Source organism: Amphiura filiformis, chromosome 2 (assembly GCF_039555335.1).
Source record: "Amphiura filiformis chromosome 2, Afil_fr2py, whole genome shotgun sequence".
NCBI lineage: Eukaryota > Metazoa > Echinodermata > Ophiuroidea > Amphilepidida > Amphiuridae > Amphiura > Amphiura filiformis.
In genome coordinates this window covers 42,409,203-42,436,253 of record NC_092629.1, presented here as the reverse complement: position 1 = coordinate 42,436,253, position 27,051 = coordinate 42,409,203, and the positions used below count along the sequence as shown (strand labels likewise).

The 27,051-nt window shown below is 37.6% G+C and overlaps 1 protein-coding gene across 1 annotated transcript in view; it reads right to left on the bottom strand.

Moving 5' to 3' along the window:
• The window catches only part of LOC140146240 (uncharacterized), a 53,556-nt gene that overhangs the window by 24,589 nt on the left and 1,916 nt on the right, over positions 1 to 27,051 (bottom strand). Inside the window, 5 exon segments of the mRNA XM_072168023.1 lie at positions 9,522 to 9,679; positions 10,908 to 10,988; positions 12,818 to 12,924; positions 13,581 to 13,719; positions 14,633 to 16,757. Coding sequence (XP_072024124.1) covers positions 9,522 to 9,679; positions 10,908 to 10,988; positions 12,818 to 12,924; positions 13,581 to 13,719; positions 14,633 to 16,699 — 2,552 coding nt within the window. The 5' untranslated portion in view covers positions 16,700 to 16,757.

The following is a 27,051-nucleotide window of genomic DNA, read 5'->3' as shown; positions in this document are numbered from 1 at the left end:
TTGTGTCATGATTGTTGGTTTTTTTATCTTTCGACAGCCATAGTATTACTGTCTATGATTTATTAAACATAAAGAAAAGAAAGAAGGCTGATTTTCTGATGCTTCTTTTTTTAATTTTTAATTTTGTGTCATGATAGTTGATAAGCCAATCAGCATGATCGATCGTTTATCACTTCCGAGCTGAGTTACCACAAAAATAGCTTAACCCCATGGAGACTACTGGCCAAATTATTGGCCTTTAAGAACAGTTCTGAATGGTTATGAAATGCTTACCCAATCAGAGATATGGTAAGAATGGCCAATAGGGCTGAAGGGGATTCGGAATAATTAATATTTCCCTACACAAGACTGTGTATGCAATTTATATCTTAGTTACAACGAGGCACCACACCCTTCCTCAAAATAAGCCAGAATTTCTGAGCCTTGCCCTTATGGTTCTCAGTACGGAGGGTATTCTGTAATTGTATCGGGGATTCAGCTTAAAACTGCAAAGAGATATAAAAGCTTTATTTCGATTGATTACGCTGATGCTTCTTCAGATAATCAGAGGCACTGAAGGAAAGTCAGAAAATGCCTACAATGTTAGACCTGTTTGAAATTGATGAACAACAATTCTTAGTCAGAATCTGATCGGACAATTGCATGATATTGGGTGTCGTCTATCTAATCGTAGACGATGCTGTATGATCATGAGTGTTGACAAGGCTTATATTAAGCAGGCATCCAGGCTTTTTTACCCCATGATTGCTCAGTTTTGGCTTCTGTGTGTCCAATATTTTATACTACAACCTATAGGACCAGGAGCCATCTTTGGGACCACGAGCTCATTTTAGCTCCTGGTCCTCCAGGCATACCTAATATGTGACTCCTCGCCACAACTGAGCCCGGATGTCGCCAATCATCATTTTTGAGATATTCAACCAAAATATTCTGCTTGAAATTAGCTTTAAAATGATGTATATCATGTCTATAGTACTTGACATTTAAGTAGTGAAAAATCAATAAAACAGTCAATAAATCCTTTCTTTCCTATTGTTTATTGTTAAGTTCGATGGAGCATATCTCAATAGTGGCACTGGCGACATCCGGGCTCAGTTGTGGCGAGGAGTCACATATAAGGCCTGAGTGTTGATAATGCGTAACACGCTTGTAGAAGTGCGTATCCATCGCATTGTATGCGTAGATGAAGTGTGGAATTTGTGCATGTGCCGCAGTACACTATGAAGTTGTAAACAAGTTTCGTTCATTTTCGAATAAGGGGAGTTAATTAAGTTTTATCATAGTGGATGACGGCATCCACTAGTCAAAATATTGGACCTGCCTGTTGTCTATCACAAGGTAGAGGATTGTGAAAACAAAAATTCTTATCGCTTATTCTGTATGTATCTATTATCCTATCTCTGCTAATACATGGTTGCAAGATAAAAATTATCAAAAGATTTATTGCAAACAATAAAAGTATGGCTCTATTACCAATTATGTTGAATTCCCCCTCCCCCCACATATTATTGTAAAAAATAATTAATAATAAGGGGAAATATTTGCTGTACTATGGAATTTGTTGTTATTTTCCCATTCCAGGGATGAAATGAACAACTTAACCGTTCCGTGTACCAACCTGACCCACATAGACCTGACCCAAGTTTCGTCGCTACTCATCTTCACTAACATGTCAGACCCATGCAGCATATCGATCACTGCATCAGCAGGGTTACATCTGGACATCCTACAATCACGGAAGTGGTCTATATACGACTACCTGTACATAACGATCGAACAGAAGGACGAATGCTGGGATGGCACGGATCTTATAGCATTTACACAGCAACCTCAACCCTGTGGGATCAGATTTGACAGCAACGATCAATATGAAAACATCCGTCGTAATGAAAATAACTGCGACGGATGGCATCAAGAATAAGAACAGACCAGGCGAACTTGATACTAAACAATCATGGTGCGATATAAGCACTAGTCTTGGGTACTGTAATACGTTAGTAAGTTACGATAGTGTATTCATAGGGAGCCAACTTAATATATCATTCGAGCAACTTAAGGCCAACAATGATGTATTGGCTATTGCATACAAATTGGGCCCTATGCCTGAATATGTATACATCACAGAAACGCCTGTGCCACCATACAAATGCCAAAGTTATATTCACTACAAAAGTTTTGAAATCAATTGCCCATCCACAAACACAAATACCCTTTTATATGAGCCAGTCTATGACTCATCCATCCCTACGGTATTGGTCATCTCATGGAGAAATGTGGTTCACATTTCTTCTGGAGCATTTCAAAACCTGCCCCCAATCCAATACCTACTTCTCTCGCATAACAAGATTAAATCAATTGATGGGGCATTTCATGGTCTTGATAGATTGCAAGTGCTTGATCTTGCTGATAATATACTAGAAACACTGCCAAACAGGGTGTTTTTAGGTCTCCAGTCCCTTCAGCAACTCTACTTGAATAATAATGTCCTGTCAAAACTCACTCCAGCGGTGTTTGCTAGTCTTTTTGCGCTGAAAGTTCTGAATTTAGAACGAAACAGAATAACATCAATCTCATCCAGTGCAATGAATATTTCGACATTCAATGACCTCCAAAACTTGAGAGTTTTATATCTAAATACCAATCAACTATCGCTGTTAGATAAAAACACATTCCAAATGTTGTATCAACTTACAATTCTAGATGTGAGTAGCAACCAATTAACCACTCTGCCAACAGGTATATTTGATAGCCTACACAACTTGTTCAAGTTATATCTTGATGATAATAGCATATCTGAGCTGTCTTCTACTATATTTCAGCAACTAGGCAACCTTTCAATCTTGTCATTACAAAGAAACCATCTACATACCCTGCCAGATGGTGTGTTTACTGAGCTTGGTAACTTGAAAGAGTTGTATCTAAATGATAACATGTTGAGTACACTAAGTATTGACATATTCAAAAGTTTAAATAAGCTGTTTATCTTGGAATTGCATACGAATCAACTGAAAGGGCTCGATTCTGGCATGTTTGACCACCTTGTAGCTTTAACATTGTTGTCCCTTAATGAAAACCACATAGTGGAGCTGGAGCACGACTTATTTGCAAAACTACACAGTTTATCTTTCTTAAATACCTTTATAAGAACTATCTGCAAATATACGTCTAGCCCTCTTCTTTTGTTCCATTATCTATTGTATTTCTTTTGTTCAAAGTCTGGTCAACTGTCGATTATATCAAGTAATGTGGACAGGTCAAGATAATCTGGACAGGTCAAGATAATCTGGACAGGTCAAGATAATCTTGGTCAGGTCAAGATAATCTTGGTCAGGTCAATAAATTTTGAACAAGAGAAGTACATGTTGAGAAGTACATGTTCATATTTAGAAACACTGGCCACATTATTTGACTTTTTGGACATTTCAACAAACTTAAAATGCATCTAAGTTTAATATATTTTACACGATCAGCATAAATTATTATGCAAGTTTATGCATATTAGATTTCAATGAAGATGGTAAACAATACTTGTGTGTATTGAATGACACCAAGAACACCTTTATTGAATAATGCAAATTAGTTTGTATTATGTCTTAAAGCCTGTATAATTAGGGCGAGGATGTCAATCTACCTTTGTCCCCTCTCCCAAATAACGCAGATTCCGACAAAGTAGGTAACAAAACAAGAGCCATGAGGTCTTACAAATTAAGTTCAACCAAGGATATTTTGCACCTAAAATGCAGTACATTACAGGCCACAAGACTAGATGTAGAAAAACTACAACAATCTCAAGTGCCTAACCCCAACCAAAAAAAAGTCGAGGAAGGTACCCAGGAATATGCGTTGATTTGGTTCAGTACATTTGTTCTATAAGTATATTAAAGATAAATATAAATTCTATGGTGTTAAATGAGTTACCGCCATGTCTAGGTAAAACACACCCACTTTGACCTTTGAACTATTTACATATTCATTATTAATATTACGAATATGTATAATCGAGTGGGACATGACCACAAGTGAATTGAATAGAATCTCCGGTTAAAATCAATGCTGTATTGATTTGATTAAATCACTTTCAATTGACACTAGATAAGACTCGTGAGACTCAAACGCAGGATACACGGGAAGAATATTACACTGTCTCGGTGTGTTTTTATTTTTGGAAAACCCTAAACTTACACAAGATAATCATATCAGCTTTTCCAGTTTGTCTTTTGGAAAATGAATAAACCATAACAACAAATTCGTTTATTTTGGCTCACCAGATATGTAAGATAAGCGGTTCAAAACAGATCATTACCATAGATAATCGGTGTCTTGTTGAGGTATGGTTAGCATGTTAGTCGCTGGAAGGCTCGACCCTTCGGGTCTCGCCTTCGGCGACTAACATGCTCACCATACCTCAACAAGACACCGATTATCTATGGTAATGGTCTGTTTCTCACCCTTTATCTACTACGTATTGCCGCCTGGTATATTTGATGGTCTTGGTAATTTGACAGAGTTATGGTTGAATAAGAATCAGTTACGAAAACTTCATGTCCAACAATTCCAGGATTTGCATCAATTATCTATCTTATATCTAAATACAAATCAAATAAGAGAATTGAAGCCTGGTATATTTGATGGTCTTGGTAATTTGACAGAGTTACGACTGCATCGGAATCAGTTGACAGAGCTTGATGTTAACCTCTTCCATGATCTGCATATATATTGAATCGCTTAGCGCTACATACAAATCAACTCACAGAATTAAATCCTGGCGTATTTCACTCTCTTTACGCTTTGAAGGAATTATGGATGTTTGACAATAATTTGAAAGATCTTGATGTAAACCTATTCCAAGGTTTGCATAAATTGGAAATCTTATGGCTGTATGCAAATCAAATCAGTGAATTAAAGCCTGGAATATTTGATGATCTTGACAATTTGGCACAGTTAGGTCTTGATGATAATCATATAAAAGAATTAAAAACAGGCATATTTAATAACCTTGGCAATTTGACAGAATTATGGCTGAATGAAAATCAACTGACAGAACTTGATGTCAACCTTTTCCAAGGTTTGAGTAAATTGTCTATATTATCACTGCATACAAATCAAATAAGACGATTAAAATTTGGCATATTTGATGGTCTTGGCAACTTAACAAAATTATATCTGAATAATAATTACCTATCCCAACTTGATGTCAGACTATTCCAAGGATTGCATAAATTGACTTTCTTACAACTGTATACAAATCAACTAAGAGAATTAAAACCTGGCACATTTGATAATCTTCCCAATTTGACAGACTTACGGCTGTTTGAAAATCAATTGACAGAGCTTGATAGCAACCTTTTCCAAGGTTTGCATCAACTGTTTACCCTATCACTCGATACTAATCAACTAAGCGACTTAAACCCTGATATATTTGACAGTCTTGGCAATTTAACCAACATAGAACTGTCTAATAATCAGTTGAAACAGCTTGATGTTAATCTATTCCGAGGTTTGCATAAGTTGTCAATCCTATCTCTGCATACTAACCAGCTTACAATGATACAAACTGGTACATTTGCAGATCTGTCACAGTTGTATTTGCTTGCGTTAGATGTCAATTTAATTTCCGAATTCGACTCTGGCTTGTTTTCACGATTAATTGGATTGCGTCGGTTGGAAGTGGATCATAATAACCTGACAACTTTGGAACCTGGTGTATTTAAGTTTCAAATTAGTTTGTCCGATTTGTGGCTTCATAACAATAAACTGACTCAGCTGAGCCGAGATATGTTTCAGGGATTATTCAATCTAGAGTATCTTAGCTTGAATGGAAACGAATTAACACATCTTGAGTCTTTCACATTCCAACATTTACACAGTTTGCTATGGTTAAACTGCAGGGAGAACAAACTTATTCAGGTACAGCAAGATGTGTTCATGAACATGTCATTTTTGCAACTTGTTGATCTCCGGATAAATCCGCTTAGAAAGTTAACTCAAGAGTCCTTTAGTGAACTAGAAAATAACACAGTTGTATCGGTTGATTCACAAGCAGTTTGCCAATGCATTATACCCAAGGACAGTGGTCCCGTCTGTGCTGCTGAGAAAGATCTGTCCCCATACTTATCGTGTGAACCACTGCTATATAGGGATGTCATCCGATTTATGGTGTGGCTAATTGGGTTGTGCACAATCGCTGCAAATGCTATAGTTTTAATTTGGGGATGTGTGCAGTTAGGAAAAACAAAACGAGATGAAGTGAAACAAAAACTGCTGATCGTTAACCTGGCTGCAGCTGACCTGCTCATGGGATTCTATTTGCTAATACTCGGTGTAGTTGACAAATACTATGGCACATATTTTCCACTACATGCTGAAGAGTGGAGGACAAGCTCATTATGTAAATTTGCATCCGTACTTTCCGTTTTATCGAGTGAAGCATCTCTATTCTTCTTGACACTGATCAGTTTCGATAGGTTTTGGACATTTCAGAATATCGCGCGGTATCGTACACAAAATTTGCTACCTACTCGCATGTCCAGAGTAATCGGCATAACAATTATTTGGGTGATTGCAATTATACTGAGTACTGTACCACTAGAATTTGGGGATGACAATTTTGAGTTCTCACAAGTTTGTATCGGGTTACCTTTGGCGAGAAATATTAATTTTAACACAGAGACGCAACCTGTCGACATTCCTTTATCTGACAGTGATCGAATCCCCAATGTAACCATCCAATCACTGAACAGAACAGGGACCAGTCTCGCATCCTATTACTCAATCAGTCTATTTCTTGGAGTCAACTTTTTTTGCTGCATCACTTTAGCAATGTGTTATATCTCTATATTTGGTATTGTTACATGCACACATGCCGTGCCGCATTTGAAAATGAGCGTCTCTCGTCGTCGGAGAGAAGAGAGGGCTGCCTTGAAAATGGGAATCATAGTTTTTACGGATTTCATGTGCTGGATGCCAATAATAATAATAGGAATACTTGTCCAAACAGAGTACACACACTTGTCCCCAACAACATATGCATGGGTCATAGCATTTGCTCTACCTATCAACTCGGCCGTCAACCCATTTTTGTATGCAATAGGTCAAATAGCATCAAAGTACATAGAGAGTCAACAGAGTAATTCCAGAGAAAAGGAGAATATTCCAATGGCAGAAACCCAATTTTGATTAACAATTGTGTAAACTTGATATACAACATGCTCATCTATCAGGGTACAGTTCTTTAACCCATATATTTGTACATTCATTGAATGACCTTTGAAAATTTTGGTACTAAAACTCTGTAACTTGAGGTCAAATTTCGCACTATGAGTGTTTAATTGAGGTTATTGGATAATGCCATTGGGATGAGGCTATTGTGGTTCATATTGCTATTATATCAGACAACCTGTGAAGATGTAGCACCTTCAGGTTGATCAGAAAAAGTTTGCAGAATTTAACCAAAACAAATCTCATGTGAGACCCCCTGACTGAAAATCCTCAACATGATATATAATAAATAAACTTAATTTTGTTCGGCTTAAAATTGGAGAAAAAACAAGACTTATAACATTGTATATTGATATAGAATGGCATGCACACAGTTGAGTGCCGCACAGCACTCATGCTAGTTGCGTAATGCTTGAATGGCACACACTTATGTAAATTTACAGGACTTAATTGACACACGCAGTAACAAAACCGAATCATTTTTGCCAATTATAAGCCGAACAAACATTAAGACACGTCATCATTATTTTATATATATATATACGTTACTGGACTAATGATCAGGGGTCCATTTCACTAAACTTTACGAAGCTTTGTAAGTCTCGAAATTGTTCGTACAACAAGTCGTAAGTTCCATTTCACTCTACTTATTTACGATCGGTACCCTCCGTAAGTAATAGGGATTAACTTCAGGGACCCTTTGTAAAGTTACATCTAGTATTGGGTAACTTAACGAACAGTAAACAGATTAGTGAAATGGACCCCAGGTCATTACTCCAGTAATGTAGATTTAAGATTATCTGTAGTATTCTAATAGCTGTATGTTGTGTCAGTTACAATAATATTAAATTGCAACCACTGTCATATTGCAAAATAGAATTCAAGTATAAACTGTCTGCATTACTTTCTTATGTCAACAGAGGCGATTTCACTGATTTTCGCTAACCAAATCCCCTAAAGCACTTCACATGTAACTCCCTATTCCAGAAAAATACAGCACTCATTTTTTGGAATTAAAATATTATCTTGTTTTGCAATAGAGCTAACTGGCAATTAAGTCAAATTTTAATATTTATGCAATTTGAAGAAAAATAGGCCTAAAACAGTGAGGCGTAAAAAAAAGGTCACGCCTGGGCTATGAGATGCTATGCAGCTTGATTGGTGAATGAGGTGCCAATGTGATGATGGTGTGATTCAATTAACCAATCAGAACCCACTTCTGTGTTTGCGCCAAATCGGTAGACAACTGAAGAACCTTGCCGAAACCTATACATAATTTGGTTCACCTCAAGTTTGGTAGCGACATCAATGCTTTTCTGTGGTTGCGCTGCAAGCGTGCTGACAAACCGCCCCTGTACTTTATCTTTATGCGCACGATTCAATACTGCAGCGAGCAAAATACTTGAGGTGAACCAAATTATAGTAGATAAGAATATGGTGGCAGCATCAGACTCATTTTGCTTGACAGCACCATTATAATTTGGGCTATTCCAGTTGAAATCAATAACCCCTATGGAAGATGGACCTTACTTAATCTTCAAACAAAGGGGGGCAGATTTCAAATGGAGTCATGTCATCCATTCAGGAAACCTTATTTGAAACTCACACTCCCTGTGTAAGAGATCATGGTCATGCCTTCCTTTGGAGGTGTATGGATTTCAACTGGAATAGCCCATTGTTAATCTTTTTGCAATTCCATCCAATCATCTTACAAATAGTCTGATTGTTCTTAGCCTATTGTTCCCTTTTTGTTCCCAAACAATTTTGGTGGTAAATGACACACTAAAGGCCATATCATACTTGGCAATTGTAAGGAGTGTAAAAGATTTGTGTTATGTCGCAAGCATGCCCTGGCGTCAAATCGCAGTTGACTTGAATGTAACTTTGTCTCTACGTGATTTTATCCTTAACTAGACTCTGGTAGCAATTGTGAAAATGTTACCAGCATTTGATTACTAGTGATTTGTCAATCGCCCGCTGCAATTACTAGTATGATCTGGGCATTATCCATTATCCATTGGGCTATTCCAGTTAAAATCCACTCTCCCCCTGTGAAAGATTTTGGAAATATCTTCCACAGGGGGAGTATGTTTTTCAAATGTAATTGGTTGGGGTCAATCATTTTGACACCCATACTCCCTATGTATTATGGTTTCACCTATATCTTCCACAACTGAGGTGAGTAAGTTACCCAATTGTCTATTCTATTTGAAACTCATACTCCCTATGTGGAAGACTTAAGCTCAATCTTCCACTGGGGGTAGTGTGGATTTTAAATGGAATAGCCCAATTTGCATACTAACCCATAGAATTCCTCTGCATAGCCTCCCATGTTGTCCCTAGAGTTGCGATAGTTGTTCTCTTTGTCGTAATCTTGTTCGTAAGCGATGGCGTCGGCCACCATCCGTTTCGTCTCAAAGTCGTGGTCTTGTTCTCGCCTCATCATGGCTTTCTTGCGAATCTGAAACAATGAATGGCAATTCAGCATATGAGGTTGGTATGCATCACTGGGCTAGTCCATTTGAAATCCATACACCCTATTGAAGACATGACCTTAATCTCCCACACAGGGAGTGTAGATTTCAAATAGAGTCACCCATTCAGATAACCCCATTTGAAATTCACACTCCCTGTGTGGAAGATTAATGTCATGTCATCCATAGGGTGTGTATGGATTTCAGCTGGAATAGCCCTGCATGTTTTGTATAACAATCAAAACATATCACATGTGTTCAAATAGATGTCATTTATGGACTACACTCACTAATTGGAGAAGAAAACGGAAAACACAGAAAATGGGGATATCAAATTTGATTCCAAATTAAGCTTATTACTACCAAAATACTTATGAATGTACCATATTTGTTCCATTAACCGCTCATGGTGCTTAGGGTGGGCGCTTATTTTCTGCAGTGTTTAGGCCAACAGTATGTAAAAAGGCCCAAAATTCAGATTTGCATGGGCAGTTAACAAACTAATATCGCAGTTTGCTTGTTGTAAAGTCGTTTGTGTGGGCTTTTATAGGGGCTTATTGGGCAGTTAATGGAACAAATACAGTATGGACGAATCCAAATACACGCATTCCTACACCTGACTAGCAGCCTTTAGTTGGGTCCCCGTTGGCTACAATGTATCCAAAATGTGAAATGATTCGGCCTTGGCGGAAATTTTAAACTGCATTCCATCACCCGTTTTACACCTTCCGCGAAAACACAGGTAGACAAAAGAATTGTATTGAGTGTTGAGTTTACAACACAATACAGTTCCAACAGTTGTGCAAATAAAAGCCGCCTTACACCTAGAGAAGGTCGAGGAGGGTTAATAGAATAATACAATAGAGATAATTCCGCAGGTAATCACGTCGCATCTATTCGTAGATGTACAAATGGATGAACAAAAGGACTATGCATGAATAGATGCGACATGATTACCTCTATTGTATATATTATTCTATTAAACCTCCTCGTCTTTGCATCTTCTCTAGGTGTTAGACGGCTTTTATTTGCACAATCGGGCGCTCAAAACACCAGGTTGGTGCTAGCGGAAACCAAAGATGGCCGACCAAATCCTGACCATGACTTGGCTCGTTGGATTCGTCTATATATATTCTTCAAAAGGCCCAAGCAAATCCCATCTTTTTGCTAGTATTTTCTTGGGGTATATGGATATCAACTGGAATTGCCCATTACCTCTTTGGCATGTCTTAAACCTCTTTCCCAAGCGGTTTCTTCTTTTGGTTCTTCTGGGGGTGGTGGCAGAAATTCTTCTGGCTGAAATTTACAAAGATATGAAGAAAGCAACGGCAAGTAAGAAACAGGTACAAGTATCATTTTATAAGGGCAGGAAGTTGACGTATTGGCATAACCTGGCCGACCCCAAAAATACACCTGACCCTAAGCTTTTTTTTTTGCCTCGTTTTGCTCCTCGTTTTGCTCCTCCCAAAAATGAAATTTCTCATATATCAGATCACAATGGCTGCTCTGATTAATACAGCCACGTACCAGCTCGACATTTTCAGTGTCAATTCTGAGCAATTGCAGTGATTGAATTTATTTTAATGTGCTACATGCAGATGGTATTAACTTCTAAGATTATAAATTCTAATTGGCAAAGTTTTTTAAGGTGTTCGTGATGATTGTTCTATGGACACATACGTACTGGAATCAGGGCCGTTCCAAGACGTGAAAAGGAAAAAGAAATGCAAAAACAATGCATAAGTTTGAAAGATGCTTCTTCATTGCATAATGTTGAATTTTTTAAATTTTGTATGTGAGACAATTCCATCTTTAATTGCACTATATAAAATGTGGAAGCAGCAATTTGGACCATAAACCTACACATGCTAGCTGCGTCTCGCACAGTACCAATGAACCGCCGAAACCCTTTCAAATTGTCCTTGCAAATACAAAGTATTTTAAATAACTTTAAATGAATCATTGAAAATTATAGGAGCCTGTCATAAACGGAGAATGTTCAAATTAATTTCAAAATTGAATGACGTGTAATGAAAACAATAAGATACAAAGCAATTGTACCCTTCTTTTATCCAAATCTCATAATAATTACCATTTTAGTTTCTCATAGACAAAATGAGATCAATTAAGTAAGTAAATTTGTTTTTGCAATCGTTAGTATCATCAAAGCCAATACAAAATGTAATCAAGCCTAAATGAGTCATATTTGCATACAACTATTAATGAGATTTTACTAAAAGAGTGGTACTTGTATTTGATTGTTTTTAGTAAAAATTAAAATAATAATTTTGGGAACCATATGCCCAAAATTGATAGGTATAATTTAATCATAATTGTGAATATAGTATAACCATGATAACTGGTACAGTTGCTTGATAATATAGCAAATCACAGCTTGCAAGATAGAAATCAATTCGCTATTTAATAATTAGGCCTACCTATTAGTACTCTATGTGTTGCTTTTATGCAGAAACAGACATCATCAAAGGCAATTCTGATGAAAAGTGCACAAAATGTATACTTTTAACAAGGAACATGTCACAAGTGAAGAAAAATTTTGCCAAATAGAAATCAGTATAACAGCACTTTTAATAGTTGCATGATGTTGATTATGTATTTTCAAATTTAATTATTTTAATATGGAAAAACAGTGGCATGATCACCAAGAATTATATAAATACACACGACTGCGAACCTGGTGAGAAAAATTTGTACAACCTTTTAATACTACGTTCAGAGAGCATGTTATACGTCGTTTATTTACATAAAAATATTACTACTACCGTACCGTATACACGCAGGATTGTAATGGAAAGATAATCTGCATCACTTGCGAATGAAAATAGTAAACTGATGCAGTCATTTCAAGGTAAATAATGGCAAGCTTATCTCTAACATTTTAATGACTAGTCTTCTGTCGACAATTGGTCCATGCTTGCCAACAATCGGGAAAGTTTGCTTTGTCGACAACAGCTGCACATTCCGAGTTTTGACATTTTCCAAAATATCATTTGTTCGTCTCCTCTTTAGTGTGTTGTGCACTTTTGATGTTTTAGACATTCTTTCAATACATTGCTTAGCCTGGCCTGTTGCAAATCTTACAAATAAATATAAAGACATGTTACCTCTGGTTCAGGCTCAGGTTCTTTTTCCACAGGGGGTGGCGGTGGTGGTGCCAACAGCTTGGCTGTTGCCTCGTGGAACTCACGTCTGTCAATAAACTCATATGCTCCTATGAAGAAAACAATCATAACATTTTTCATCAAGATTACTCAAGTGCAAAATGTATTAAAGGAGTCAAATCTGCATTTTTTCACAGGATGGAGTGAAATATTGTTGTGGGGGGATCGCCACACTTCCTCCACAGCGAGTCTGTTACCTTCCATCCCAGCATTTAAAAACACCGGTACCCATTTATACACCTGGGTGGAGAGGAGTAATTGAGATGAAATGCCTTACTCAAGGGTGCAACACACGATGGTGTCGCCACGGCCCGAACCCGTAAACTTCCGATTATGAGTCGGAGCCCGTTCAGCTTGGCCACCATGCTCCCTATACTCGAGAAGACGAATGCAGTTCCTGCCTTACCACGTAACTTTTATATTGATGGTCATCATTGTTGTTCAAAGCTATCCGTTTCATGATTTTCATCTCGTTCATATTCATTTTTACAGGTTCCCTTTGTTTTCATTTCGAGTATAGACCGGTTAAACATGTGGTCGATAATGATGAGATATGCCTTAGTGAACATCAGAGCACATCCAGACTTTGTAAAATATGTTTATTTCGTGACTATCGACCTGTTGCAATAAATAGCAAATCAGTAAAGGAAATTAAAATGGGAGAAATGCATCATGGGAAGTGTACGATACCTTCTCTTGTCCTTACCCTTGTCATTATGTCCGGGATGGATAAAGCGACAGTTACTTCCCCAAGTACATTGACCCTTGATGAAGAAACGGCAAACTGGTCTCACCGACGGCTTCTTGTCATTTGGGTCCTTCAATTCGCCTTCTTCTTCATCATCCTGTCAGCAAACAGCAAAATGCAAAAAGTTATTTACACATTAACGCTTGGGTGTATCCATGGTGTAAGATATTCATGAGTTAGACTAGTGTAACTTAGACTCCATTGAATTAAGCGCTTACAGAATAACGCTGTATAATAGAGGTTATCCACTTTACTCATGCGTAACTTCTAACAAAAGGCTCTGGTTCCCGTAGTATTCCTCATTCAAACTAATTCAATGCACAACCTCGGAGTTACCTGCATGACTTTGGCGGGCTATTTTGAAATAGTCATGGTTGCACATGCAGGTACTTCTTTTGAAAGTCCTAAACAAGAGTCGTTGGTAGGATATGCAGCTTATAGAACACGGATAACCTCTATCCTTCAGTAGAAGATTTCTGTGCTAGGCTAATTCCATGCAGATTTACACAACTTAGGATAAACCAACATTTCGTATATTTCGGATTATCAAAGATTAGGTGTATGCTCTGTGTAAGATATTCATGAGTTAGACTAGAGTAAAGACTTCATTGAGGAATTAAGCAGGTTTTGGAATAAAGCTGTATAATCCTGTAATAGAAGATTTTTGTGCTAGGCTTTTAATTCCAAAGCTTAACCTACAATTTGTATATTTTGGATTACTAAAATTTTGGTGTGTGCTCCAAGACTCAGCAGGGATGGAATTTCAACACCAGTACATTTCAGCGCTTTTCAATGGTCAACCGCAATTGGTGGGCGGGCCAGATCTGGCCAGCGGGCAGTCGTCTGAGAACCCCTGCAAGAATATTTTCACAATACCACTTTCTATGACAAGAACCAAATGTGTGCAAGGATAACAGCTAAATTAAGTGTATCACATTTCGTAACTACGTACCATTTGGGTCATTTTTACCATTAAGTCAAATTTACAAACAAGAAAACTGTACACTTACCGTAATTTCCCCCTCATCTAAATCATCATCTATTGCCCCGTCTTCGTCCTCCTCCTCTCCCTCCTCCTTTTCTTTATCTTCTTTCTCCTCCTTCCCTGCATCTTTCCCATGGTCCTCCACGTCCTCCTCATAATCTAGCTCATCCCCGTGGACGTCTATATGGTGGACATCAACCACTGCAGCGCCCTCCTCAGATGTAATCGCTTCTGCTTCGTCATTTTTATCAGACTTCGGGATAGTCTGCGTTTTTCCCTCGGAACTGACAGCTGGCTCTTCTTTCGACTCGTCAAGTTCAAGATCACGCGTCTCTGGATGAAGAGCAAGGTCTGTTGCTTCTGCAGGAACATCTTTGGCATTTTCATTTATTAATAAAGGATCTTTACTGTCTATCGTATCCTCTTTTTTATCATCTACATCTTTAAAGTCGGCATCTTGTTTAAGTTCTATGCCAGCTTCATCTTGTTGCTTTCCTATAGATTCTTCAGGTTTTTGATCAACTACGCCCGATTCAATACTTTCCGCTCCCTCAATATTATCGCCTTTATCATGTTCTGTTCTAGTTTCTTTCTGATTTTCAATAACTTTTTGATACAAACTTTGATCTTCACCGATTTGCACGGATTGATCAGGCCCTGATAACACGCTGCACTGAGATGCGGAACCAAGGAGTGAATCTGAATCCTCAATACGCACACCTTTTGTTTTCTCACGAATTGCAGCCATTAAAATCTCCGGAACTCTTTCCAATGGGTGACTATCTTGACTATCGTCCTTATGTGGATACAATGGCGGTTCTCGACTGTCATCCCCATGCATAACTATAGGACTGTGTGCCAAACTTGTTAGTGCCGAACATGCTTTTTCTCTGTATTGGGCAAATTCTGTACCGTCCATTGTGTTTATAGATACTTGCGGTGGAGGCGACCGTCGTGACGAAGACGGCGAGCGAGGCTGAAAATGATACGTGCCAAAACCGTCACCTACACCGTTTGCTGAACCGTCATCAGTGGCCGGCGATCTTGGACCTTGATGTGAGTCCTCTTCTTGCTGAGAATCCTGGGTTTCAGGAGGCGGCGACATGGGGGAAGGAGGTCTGTTCCTTTCTACGTCCTGTTCGTCCATAGGTTCAGGTTCTTGCTCTACTGCCCCAGACTCCGAGGCTTGAGATGGAGACCTGTTAGGGTGGTCTACATCAGTACTGTCTACTTCTGGTGACGGTGGCGAAGGAGGTCTATCCTCTAACTCTGTAGGTAGCCCCTTAGCACCATCAGATGACGACTCCTGTTCTGCATGTGGAGATTTAACATCTGAAGACATGCTCTCCGAAGGGGGCATGGGTGGCGATGGAGGACGTATATTAAAAGTATTTGTTTCTTGAGGAGTCTGTCCTGTTCTGTTTTCATCCGACATAGAATTTTCATCTTCATCTGCATTGCTATCATCAGCACTTTCCACCGGACTGTGGGGTGTGTCTGCTTCAAATGTCTGAATACCAGCATCACCGCCTGCATCCCTGTCCAATGTCTGCATCGTGGGGTCACCTTGGGATGATTCTCCATCAAATTGACCTACTCCAACATCTTCACTTGCTGGATACTCCATTTCATCGCTATCATTATCAGCAGGACTATCGACAGGACTTGCCGGCGTCTCTTCGATAGAACCTGCAGGACTGGGGGGCGTTTGAGGTCCTGTAGGACTAGGAGTTCTTGGACCTCCAGGAGGAGTTCTTGGTCCATGTGGAGGGCTTGAGGTATGTGTTCCTCTTGGAGGACTTTGCGACCCTTGCGAAGAAGGGCTCGGAGTTCTAGGTCCTCTGGGAGGACTAGGGGTACGAGGACCCCTGTGCTGTTGTTGGAAAGACTCGGATCGCCATTGGTCGGAATCGCCTATGTCGTCTTCCTCGTCAGAATTGCTGGAGCTTTCCGATGGGCTTTCAGGACCTGTAGGGATATCTACTGTTGCTGTTGGTGCATCAATGTCTTCACCATCTTCTGTGTCTGCTGGTGCATGATGGGATTTTTCTGGTTGACCTTTGGCCTCTTGAATGTCTTCATCAGCATCCATGGTGCCGAGAAGGACCGCTGGTGAATGAATTGACTTGAGCTCAGCAACTTGAATGATTCTGTAAGATAGAAGCAAATCAAGAAAATAAAAACAGTGTTGTGAGTAATAAATTTCTGGTCAATTAAGGGCGTACTACACCCATATATTGGTTTGATTGGTCTAAAATTATATTTTTTCATTTATAGCGAGGCGATACATGCACGGATCATGTGAAATAAAAAAAAATAAAAAAGGTGCTTTTAAACCATTGTATAGTAAGTCATTTTAGCCCTATATATTTTTTGTTTACCGTATCCTGGTAACTCAGATGCGTGTTTCATAACAAACCATAATTTATTCTTTTCAACATGTTCAAGTAGGGTACATGAATAGAATACATTAAATCCTTTGTTATACTCTCTATAGAAAATCTAGTGGTGCTTGCAAAATATATAACACTGAATAAATTAAATAAACACTTACACAATGGATGTATAGTCATTAGTCAATTTGATACAATAATGTGTTGTTAGGAGAAGAAAAGGCTATTAGGTCACCGTATGTCAGGTTATAGGTTAATTGGTTCAGGTCAAATTTAAGCATCAATTTTGAATACACATGTGAGAGTCTGTGATACAAAATGTATCATAATGAGGAATAATTTTGATATTCTGTCTTTAACTGGATATATATATCGAGAAGTGCAAGGTGGATATACTAATATACTTTGGGATGTAAATGGTGAGTACAATTTAGAATGCCTAGTTGAGATGGATTTCACAAATAAATATAAAATAGTTACCAAAATCACAAAAGTTAAGCTTACGGAAAACTACCCAATATGGTGGTATAGGTTACAAGAAATACAATATTTTTCAACATTGCTGTAGTATGGTTGTGGTAACCTGTTACCTGTGGCTTAATTAAGTTTCAGTGAAATAATGTCGCAAGTTAAAAATACAAAATATAGCTCAACATTGAAAATAGAAGCATTTTAACCAGTTCCTTTTTGATAGTTGGTCATGTTTTTTATACTGGGACCCTAAAAAAGGCGGTGCTGTCACATTTTGCTCAATCATTTTGTCTACTTATTCCTATACTTTTGCCAAAATTCATCATGAACAAATGGTTTTGGTCTTATTTTGAAGATAAATTATTAATCTAATGAATTAATAACAAATACAATTAAACAAATGTATTAATTAATTACAACAGCTTAATTAAGTTAATTAGTCAGGGGTGGTGCGGAAGTGGAGGAGCCGGAAGCGGAGGAGCTCTGTGTAATTCCAATGGGAAGTTGATGTTCATTAATAAAATTTATGCACTTTGTTGCCTAGTAGAAGTAAAATGCATTTGCATAAATGTTAATCTTATTTTTTAACTTTCTATAACTATAATTGCCTAGTTAATCTTAATAAAGTTAGTAATTAAGGATCTAGCAAGCTTTAATTAATGCAGTGGAATGTGGGTCATACAATACAATGGGCTTTAATTTTGCATGCATGCATAAATTTCAATATTGTTTTATCTTTGAAATATAAAATAAATCCTCTCACAGGAGATTATTGCAGTCAAAGGATTTAATCTAATGATATAGGGTCAGTCCATGTCGAAACAGATTGAGTGTACACCCACCCTCTTGGATTTTGCTCTCCTTTGGCTCAGGGTACCTTTCATGGATCCCTAGGTGAGGTCACAAGAAAAAATTCAAATTCCATTTCGCTTTGCGAATGGCGGGCAATCAAAGTTTGGCGACCTCGACCAAAATTGTGAATTTAATGTGTCCAAATGACAAAGTGCTCTCTTTGAGGTGCACTTTCTTTTTAATTGAATCAGTTGTGATCCTCTTTTTGAATGTGGTCACTCACTGGCTGTGTCTGAAATACCTAATGCCAAAAGATAGATTTGAATTTCGTTGGGATTTCACAGGGGGTCAAAATCAGCACTTCGTACTGTTCAATCAAATTATCTTGATTTTGAAGGACCCATGATAATGTCACAGGTCCTAATTATGTTCAGAATGGATTAACCATATGCCAATGTCTATGAGCAATTCAAAAAAAGAGAAATTTCTAGACCCCTACAGAATTTTAGGCCACCCCTAAAGTGGTTCAGCCACAAATGGCACTTAAAGTCGGCAAATTTTGACCCCTAATAACTTTAGGTGTACACCAGATATGAATTTCTAGTCTTTTGCATCTGAAAGAATGTAGTTTAATGTTACTAGGAACATAAGATTTGTTTTGTATTTTTGTGTTTTAGTATTAAGTTGACGCTTTCAAAAATAGTCATTTTTGCCTAACATACCATGCATACAGGATACGGTACAAAATGCCAATTTTAGTATGAAATTTTTTTATATTTTTGATCACTTTATAGCCATTTGTATTATTTATCCTGATATTTCAAGTTGCTCTTGAGTCAAGTAATAAGAAAAAACTACTTTCTAATCCTCTGTATGGATTTTTAAGGGGTCAAAAATGCACTTCCTGGCAACGATGCACATGCAAAGTACAGGTTATGGGGTCCAATTTTCAGAATGCTCCCAATTATGTCAAGTAATATATCAAATTACTCGTATGGTCATGAGGATTCCAAAATGTATAGTTTGTTATGTGTCAGACCTTTCAGGAGGGCGCTATGACAAAAAATGTTCATAGGTCAATGACCTTTTTGAAAGTATCAAAACACAAAAAATACAAAACAAATCTTATGTTCCTAGTAACATTAGACTACATTCTTTCAGATGCAAAAGACTAGAAATTCATATCTGGTGTACACCTAAGGTTATTAGGTGTCAAAATTTGCCGATTTTATGCGCCATTTGTGGCTGAACCACTTTAGGGGGCCTAAAATTCTGTAGGGTGTCTAGAAATGTCTCTTTTTTTTAATTGCTCATAGACATTGGCACATGGTTAATCCATTCTGAACATAATTAGGACCTATAAGTGCACTGTGGCATTATCATGGGTCCTTCAAAATCAAAGATAATTTGATTGAACAGTATGAAGTGCTGATTTTGACCCCCTCTGAAATCCCAACGAAATTCTGAAATCAATCTTTTTTGGCATTAGGCATTTCAGACACAGCCAGTGAGTGACCACATTCAAAAAGAGGGTCACAACTGATTTAATTAAGAAGAAAATGCCTCTCAAAGAGAGCGCTTTGTCATTTGGACACCTTAAATTCCCAATTTTGGTCAAGGTCGCCAAACTTAGATGGCCCGCCATTCGAAACGAAATTGAATATGAATTTTTTCTTGTGACTCTCACCTAGGGGTCCATGAAAGGTACCCCTGAGCCAAAGGAGAGCATAATCCAAGAGGGTGGGTGTACACTCAGTCTGTTTTGACATGGACTGACCCTATATTGATCTCTGGTTTATTAAATAGTTTATTGATAGGCTAATTGTGCATGTATATGCCTACATGTACATGTACCTTTGTTACTAATTATTCACTGTATATTGATTTTTGGAACACCCTATAGGAATTGGATATTTAAATTTGATATTATAGCAATTCTGTAAACTATTTTGAATATATTTTCCAAATTTAATGGCATAAAGGAAATTTTACATAAATTAAAAAATTTAATTTACAACTTTTTTCACACCCTGTATATCACAATGGGCTTAACAAATATAGTGCAAACTATATATTTAAAGAAAGAAATAACTGTGTACATTCCAAATATCAAGTTCATTTTCCAATTTAATATACTATGTAGAAATATTGGAGTGGTAAAGAAATTAAATTTTTTCTGTATTTTTCAATGGAATCACCCTGTATATTTTTTGGTACACCCTGTATATCCACTCAAACTTTACAGATTTGCAATCATGACAATATATGCTTTCTAAAAATGTATACTTTTACTAGTTTGGGTGAAAACTTTTTGAAATATAATCAGAAATACAAAAAAGGAGTTGATTTTTGACAAATTGCAAGATGTGACACAATTGGGTCCCACCTCAAAAAACATGACCAGTTGTGGAGCACTAAGTTCATGAAGTCATAAAAGAAATCAGGAACCACTTATTCCCATTTTACATATCAACTTTATTTCCCTAACGTGTTAGCAACACATATCCAAAATTTTAACGAAATCCGTTGATAGTAAGCTTTACAAAATGAAGTGAATTTAAATCATCAGTGATGTACCACCTTTTGGCTTCTACTTTCAAAAGCATGTAAGCTATGTTGATACCAATGCCACCAATAAAACGAGAAGATTTGCCCCTTCATTTTGCATACCACTTTGTCCAATTTTTTTTTGTAATTTCTTCACAAAATGCAAAAAAAAAAAAAAAAAAATCAATGGGTGTAGTACCCCCTTAACATGGTAATCTAATTTCCGGCCATTATGTAATTCTTGTCAAGTTCCTTTCAAATAAAGCACCCAAATTTGAGGGAAAAATTTTCTTGGTTTCCCAGCATTGATTTCCGGCAAGGAGCATGCCGTATTGCCCATTTTTTCCCACCACGTCTGTTATATTTGAATCTATCTACACGCTAGCTATGAAATGATCAATTCAATTTTTGCCAAAGCTCACTACCATTTGCAGGATACTGCAAATGACCAAATCGCAACAGCTGAAAATAGTTCCTAACCTTATAAAAAATAGGTCTAACTTTTTTTATTTGTCATCCAAATGAACTGTTTTTTTAAACTATAATATTATATATATCGTACCTTAATTCATGCAATAGTTTTTTAAATTTCCATGTGAAATATCGTACTTGAACATTTTGTGATCATGGGTTCCTACTACGCGTGCCAAGACAAAAAGTAAAAACTTCCCAAAAAAGCTTTGTTATTGAAATCTTAGTATGACCCGTTATAAAAATTTTTGTTTGATTTACGTCAACAAAAAGTAATTTTTCTCACCCGCTGTATGTATGTAGATCTACATGTAGCGAGCAAAACGCATACATAGCAAAATGGCAGCTCATCCGAGCGCATGCGTATGACAATTGAAAAGGGTCGAGTTCTAGACTGCTGCCCTCATTCATCAACCGTTTGAGTGATGGATATATCTACATGTAGTACATTCCTAAAATATACTACTGTGACTTCCAGGCTATCGGCTTTTACACACTGTGTAAAATGTGGTACCGTACTCAGTTATCTGTTTCGTCCATGTTGGAACCATTGGAGTACGGAAGAAATATTCATTAACACCTGGGACTGAAGCAATGCTGCAATTTCTATGTTTGTACCGGGTATTTTCCGACATGGAGGGCACTGGTTATAGCCACGCCAGTCGGGGGTAACCGCACTAAAAAAAAAAAAAAATTTGTTTATATTAAAAAATTTTTTTTTTTGTTCCAACAAATGTTTTATTCATCATAAAAAGAGTAAAAAACCAAAAACAATTTGGGGGGTATACCCCCTAGCCTATTCCCCGATCCCTTGTGTTCGCTAAAAAGATTGTGCCCCGAGCCAGCCCTCTAATTGGATAGTAAAATTAGCCGGCACTCAACTTGGGCTAGCTATAACCCTGATGGAGGGGGCACAGAGACTACTACAAATTCGTCCGAAGGTAACCAAAGGGCTGGGGATTGCATTTTTAACTACCGTATCACTAATCCTTTAGGGTTGAGGTGAGCTAAAAAAGTAGACCATTTCGAGGGCTGTAATTGGTGTACATATCACGTTTTGAACAGAGCAAAAAGCGACATACGTGCATTCACGGTTACGAAAGAGGTTCTCCTTACCACGCACACAGCAACATGAACGCAGCAAACTTTGTATTGCTGCATAAGGCACTTGAAACTTGATTCTGAGTTTAGCGTCCACCGCCCGCGTTATGAATTTTGTGCCGCGTTTGAGATGTAAAATCTGAAAATAGTTCATTATTTTGCAAATTACTACTAAACCAGAAAGAAAATTTGTTCTGCAAAATTTTTAAACCTTTTTTTTGGTATTTGAACCCTTCACAAACTATAGAAAGCCTTGAGAACTATTAGATGAATCCATCTAAATATTTTAGCATTAAAAATATACAGGTTTTTGACCCTTGCTCTATCCAATTATTTCAATTATACCTTTGGGATACCAGGGTAGATTAAGAGAAATCAACCTAGCCAAAATGTTTTTACCAGATGGACATTGTTGATGTTGTAAATATAATTTAACTAGGAAAGACCTAGTTTTGACAAATTCGTGCCAACAAATTATTTCATAATGTTCTGCATGATTGTTATTTTTGTATTTAATGAGTCAATACCCCCCCCATTTCCCCTATCTTCAAATGTATACGGAGAGGTTAGTACAAATTGGAGTGAAGAAGACTGGCATATGGTATATACTTCGGAATACATTTAGTTTGTTTTAAAACTTGAAAAACAAAAAGCAAAATAATTATACTTTTATAAATGTTTATGTGTGTTTGCGACATTATATTGCGACTGGCGATACCTAAGGCCCGGCAAAAAACGAGATCTCGCTTTTCACGCCGCGATTCTCGCTATTAACCAATTATCTCGCTTTTTAAGAAAGTTCCCAAGCAGTATACTTACTATAAAAATGTTGCTTTATGCCAGAAAAGTTCACCGAATTCCACGAAATGAACTTCTCCATCTGAAAAGTCTGCAGAATTCAACAGCATTGCAACCACATTGCAAGTGCAAAAGCCATGCATTACTTAATAAAAAATGACATTTCATTGCAAATGAGTTCAAGTTTAGGCCAAATATCATTATTTTTATTGAATTACTGGAATATTTTGACTATAAAACATAATTCAAGGTCAAATTTTTGTCACTTTTTCTTCGACTCACGCGGGCATCGGCAGTTCTGTTTACATGTACAATCTTAACTGACCTAATCTGCACAATAGAGGGCAGGCAATATTTTTTTTTTTTTTGATTTTCGATTTTCGGGCGTTTTAAAGCTTCTTGTGCCATTTTTTCGTTGGAAAATCTCGCTTTTCTCGCTTTTTTAAATTTTGGATCTCGTTTTTTACTTCAAAAAATTGTGTTTTTTGCCGGGGCCTAGCGATACCCAATTAGAATGAACAAAAGCGCATAAGCATTGGTAAAAGGCCGCTGATAATGAAACCTTGAAAATAATGAATAATGAATAATGAAATAGTTGCCTCATTATGAGCTGAAAAAAATGGGACGCTAAAGTCAACATCAAGTTTCAATAGCCTAAGCTACACAAGGCCGATGACACACATTCGATGGGTGTACACTTACAGGTCGAAAGTTGCTCGAGAAACACTAGCCACGAATTTGCTCACGGATGCCCTCGCATTCGTGGCTAGTGTTCCTTTGCCCGGAATATCGGTCGGTAAACAAATTACGTAAGCTTACCGTTACGTAATGTCATTGTAATAACAATAGGCAATTCTGAAATACCCCCTAAATACCTCATTGTAATGTAGCTTTACCTACCAATTTGTTACTATGCGAGTTGTTGACGTAATTCTCAGTCCTATGTGTCATTTCAGGTGCATTTAGGTAAATATTTCATTACTATTTCTGGAGAAATTGCTCCAATATTTTCCGGCGATCGGCTAGCGCCACCATTTTGTCAGGAAGTAATTCAAGTAAAGCCTCCAGCATACTTTCCTGCCGCTTGCCGCTCATGGCGGCAGGGCGTTTCAACCAATGGCAAGCCTTTATTGTGTCCGTTTGTCTGCAATGCGCGTGGCGCCACGCCGCTCAGTGGCAAGCGGCAGGGTAGTATGAAACCAGCATAAAAGGTAAGAGAGATGCAGGTGGTGAACGCCGTGCAATCTCTAAATTCAGTAAATTTGCTTTGTCAGCCGTGTAATTGAATGGGATTATTTTGAAATTTAAAACGCTTAAAATATCACAAACAAGTAGGCCTATGTTAATTAATACAAGCTGAAACCGTTGGGGTTCGAATAATGAACTAGGGCCTGGCATTTTCGGGTAATTTTGTACCCGGGTACCCGCCAAGAATTTTCAAGCGGGTAACCGGCACCAAATTGCACAAAAAAAAAAAAAAAAAAGTTATTTTTTATTTATTTTTTCGGTTTTGTAGTGTCTCTGGACCTAGACCTAAATGCCAGGATCATTCATGGTTGACCTAAAAAAAAAAAAAAAAAAAATTTCAAGATATTTTGTTATTTTTTATATGAAAATTGATAATTTGTATTCATGTCATAGTCTATTAATGATTTCAAAATGTATTGAATTTGAATGCATTTTGAAATCATTAATAGACTATGACATGAATACAAATGATCAATTTTCATATTAAGAGCCAGTCTCCCTTATTATGTACCCAAATCAGGGGGGTGTGATACAAAAAAAAAAATAGAATTTTCTCTAAAAAATAATTTTGGTACATATTAGCACCAACAACTCACATGTAAAATATGAGCGTGCACAGCGCCTCGCTCAGCTTGAAAAAATTCTTGAAATTTCAGCCTCTCTGAGCCTTACTTGCAAATGGTAAACTTTGGAGGTGCATAACATCGCAATGCGCCATCATCATCCCAACCTGCATTTTGCATTTTTTAAAGTACCAAATGGTTACATTACAAAAGCAAGAAAAAAATTGGGATCTTGATGGCGCACAAAATCAGCAAATCCAATGATTTGATGAAAAGCGCCTCGTGCAAACTTCAAAGCATCATAACGGGCTGCGCCATCAAGATCCCAAGTCCAACAAGTTTGAAATTAAAGACCTCCATGGCAAGTTTCATTTTTCAGCAAAAATTTTGTGGGATTTCGTTGGGGCACAGAGTTAACAGAGGTCAAAGGTCAAAATTTCCTATTTTCGCACATTTTGCACGCCTGTATTATTATGCCGCCAACGCACCTGACTCTCCGAATTTTTTTTTGAATTTGGTACCGGGGAGGGTATTTCCTACCGGGTAATGTAATCTCGGCGGGTACCCGCCACCCGACCGAAATGCCAGCCTTATAATGAACCCTACAAAAATAACCTTCAAATTAATTAAATACTGTAAAATTTGATTATTACTGGATGAGAGTCACTCTGACGTAATTCGCCGTGTTGGTTAGGCTCCGATCACTCAGTGTGCAAATTGAATGGCGCGTATCAGTGAGCACGGCAGCTGCGAAATTCATCGCACTTGTGTGGAAAGTGCCATCATGTGCATACGGCTTAGCAGTTTTGCCGTCTCTCTCTATCATGCATGTCATCCGCCGCCTGACTGAGGGCAGCAATCTAAGGTCAGGTCACGCCAAGTAAGCTCACGTGGTAAAGATACTCTCATCTATAGAATCTGTTAGCCTATGACCTCCCAGTCATTATTCATGAATATTTACCTCGCCAAATGCCCCTACAGGTTGAGGTTAAATTTCTGCCATCTTTTAAATCGGCTGTGCAGTCAGCAAAAATCAGCTTATATTTGCTTCCAATTTTTAGGATCGTAAGTATCGAAAATGTAAAAAGGTACGGCGTAATACATGAAATAGAATAAAGCTTATAATGACACGCTTATGAAGTGTGTCTGTGAACTATGAAGCATGTTTACGTTCCGGTACAGGGGTGGAATTTCGTAAAGTGCCACAGGAGTCCAAGTGGATTCTCGCAAGAGAGTTTTGCGAGAGTCCATGGATTCCCGTAAATGGATTCTTGTTGTACAATCTTGCGGGGAGTCCAAAAGGTATTATATGTAGGCCTACGTAAAATGCATTCAAACAAACAAACTAACAAATAAACTAACAAAGTTAAGTTTTTAATATATGTGTCATCATACTCTCACTTCCATATATGTCATTGCATCTTTGGCGACTTTTCCTTTATATTTTGCAGGCTTTGAGTTTTAAGGCGTGTTGAACTTAAACATAAGTTCGCTGATCCGATCATTTCCACATGGACTCTCGCAATAGGATTTTACGGGAGTCTCTGCGAGAGTCGACTCTCAGACTCCCGCGAAATTACACCCCTGCGGTACAATTTTATGAACCGGACTATGCACAAGGATGACATAGTAGCCATCTCTAACAGTAAATGCTAAAGCATTTACGTGTTAGAGAATATGCTCGAACAAGTCGAAAGATATATTTGTGTTGATTTTGGTGAAAAAAACATGGGATCATCTGCGATCTTTTCCTTTAGACCACCCTTGCTATAATATAGGGACTAAATTAGTTTACAATTACATCAAGCTTAAACAGTTGCCAAAACAATTGAAGTCAAGGTTTAATGTATTGGAAGGAGGGCAGGGCTTCGATAAATGAGGGAAATAATGGGGTAAAAAACAAGGTTAATTAAAACAACTTTTTAAAAACAAGTGAAAACGGCTATTTTTGCTTGGAAGGTTTTGTCTTAAAAAACAATTAAAACATTATTGGAAAAGCAAGAAACATACAGAAAATCCGCATCACTTCCGTGAAGTTCCGTCACATCACATTTAAAAAG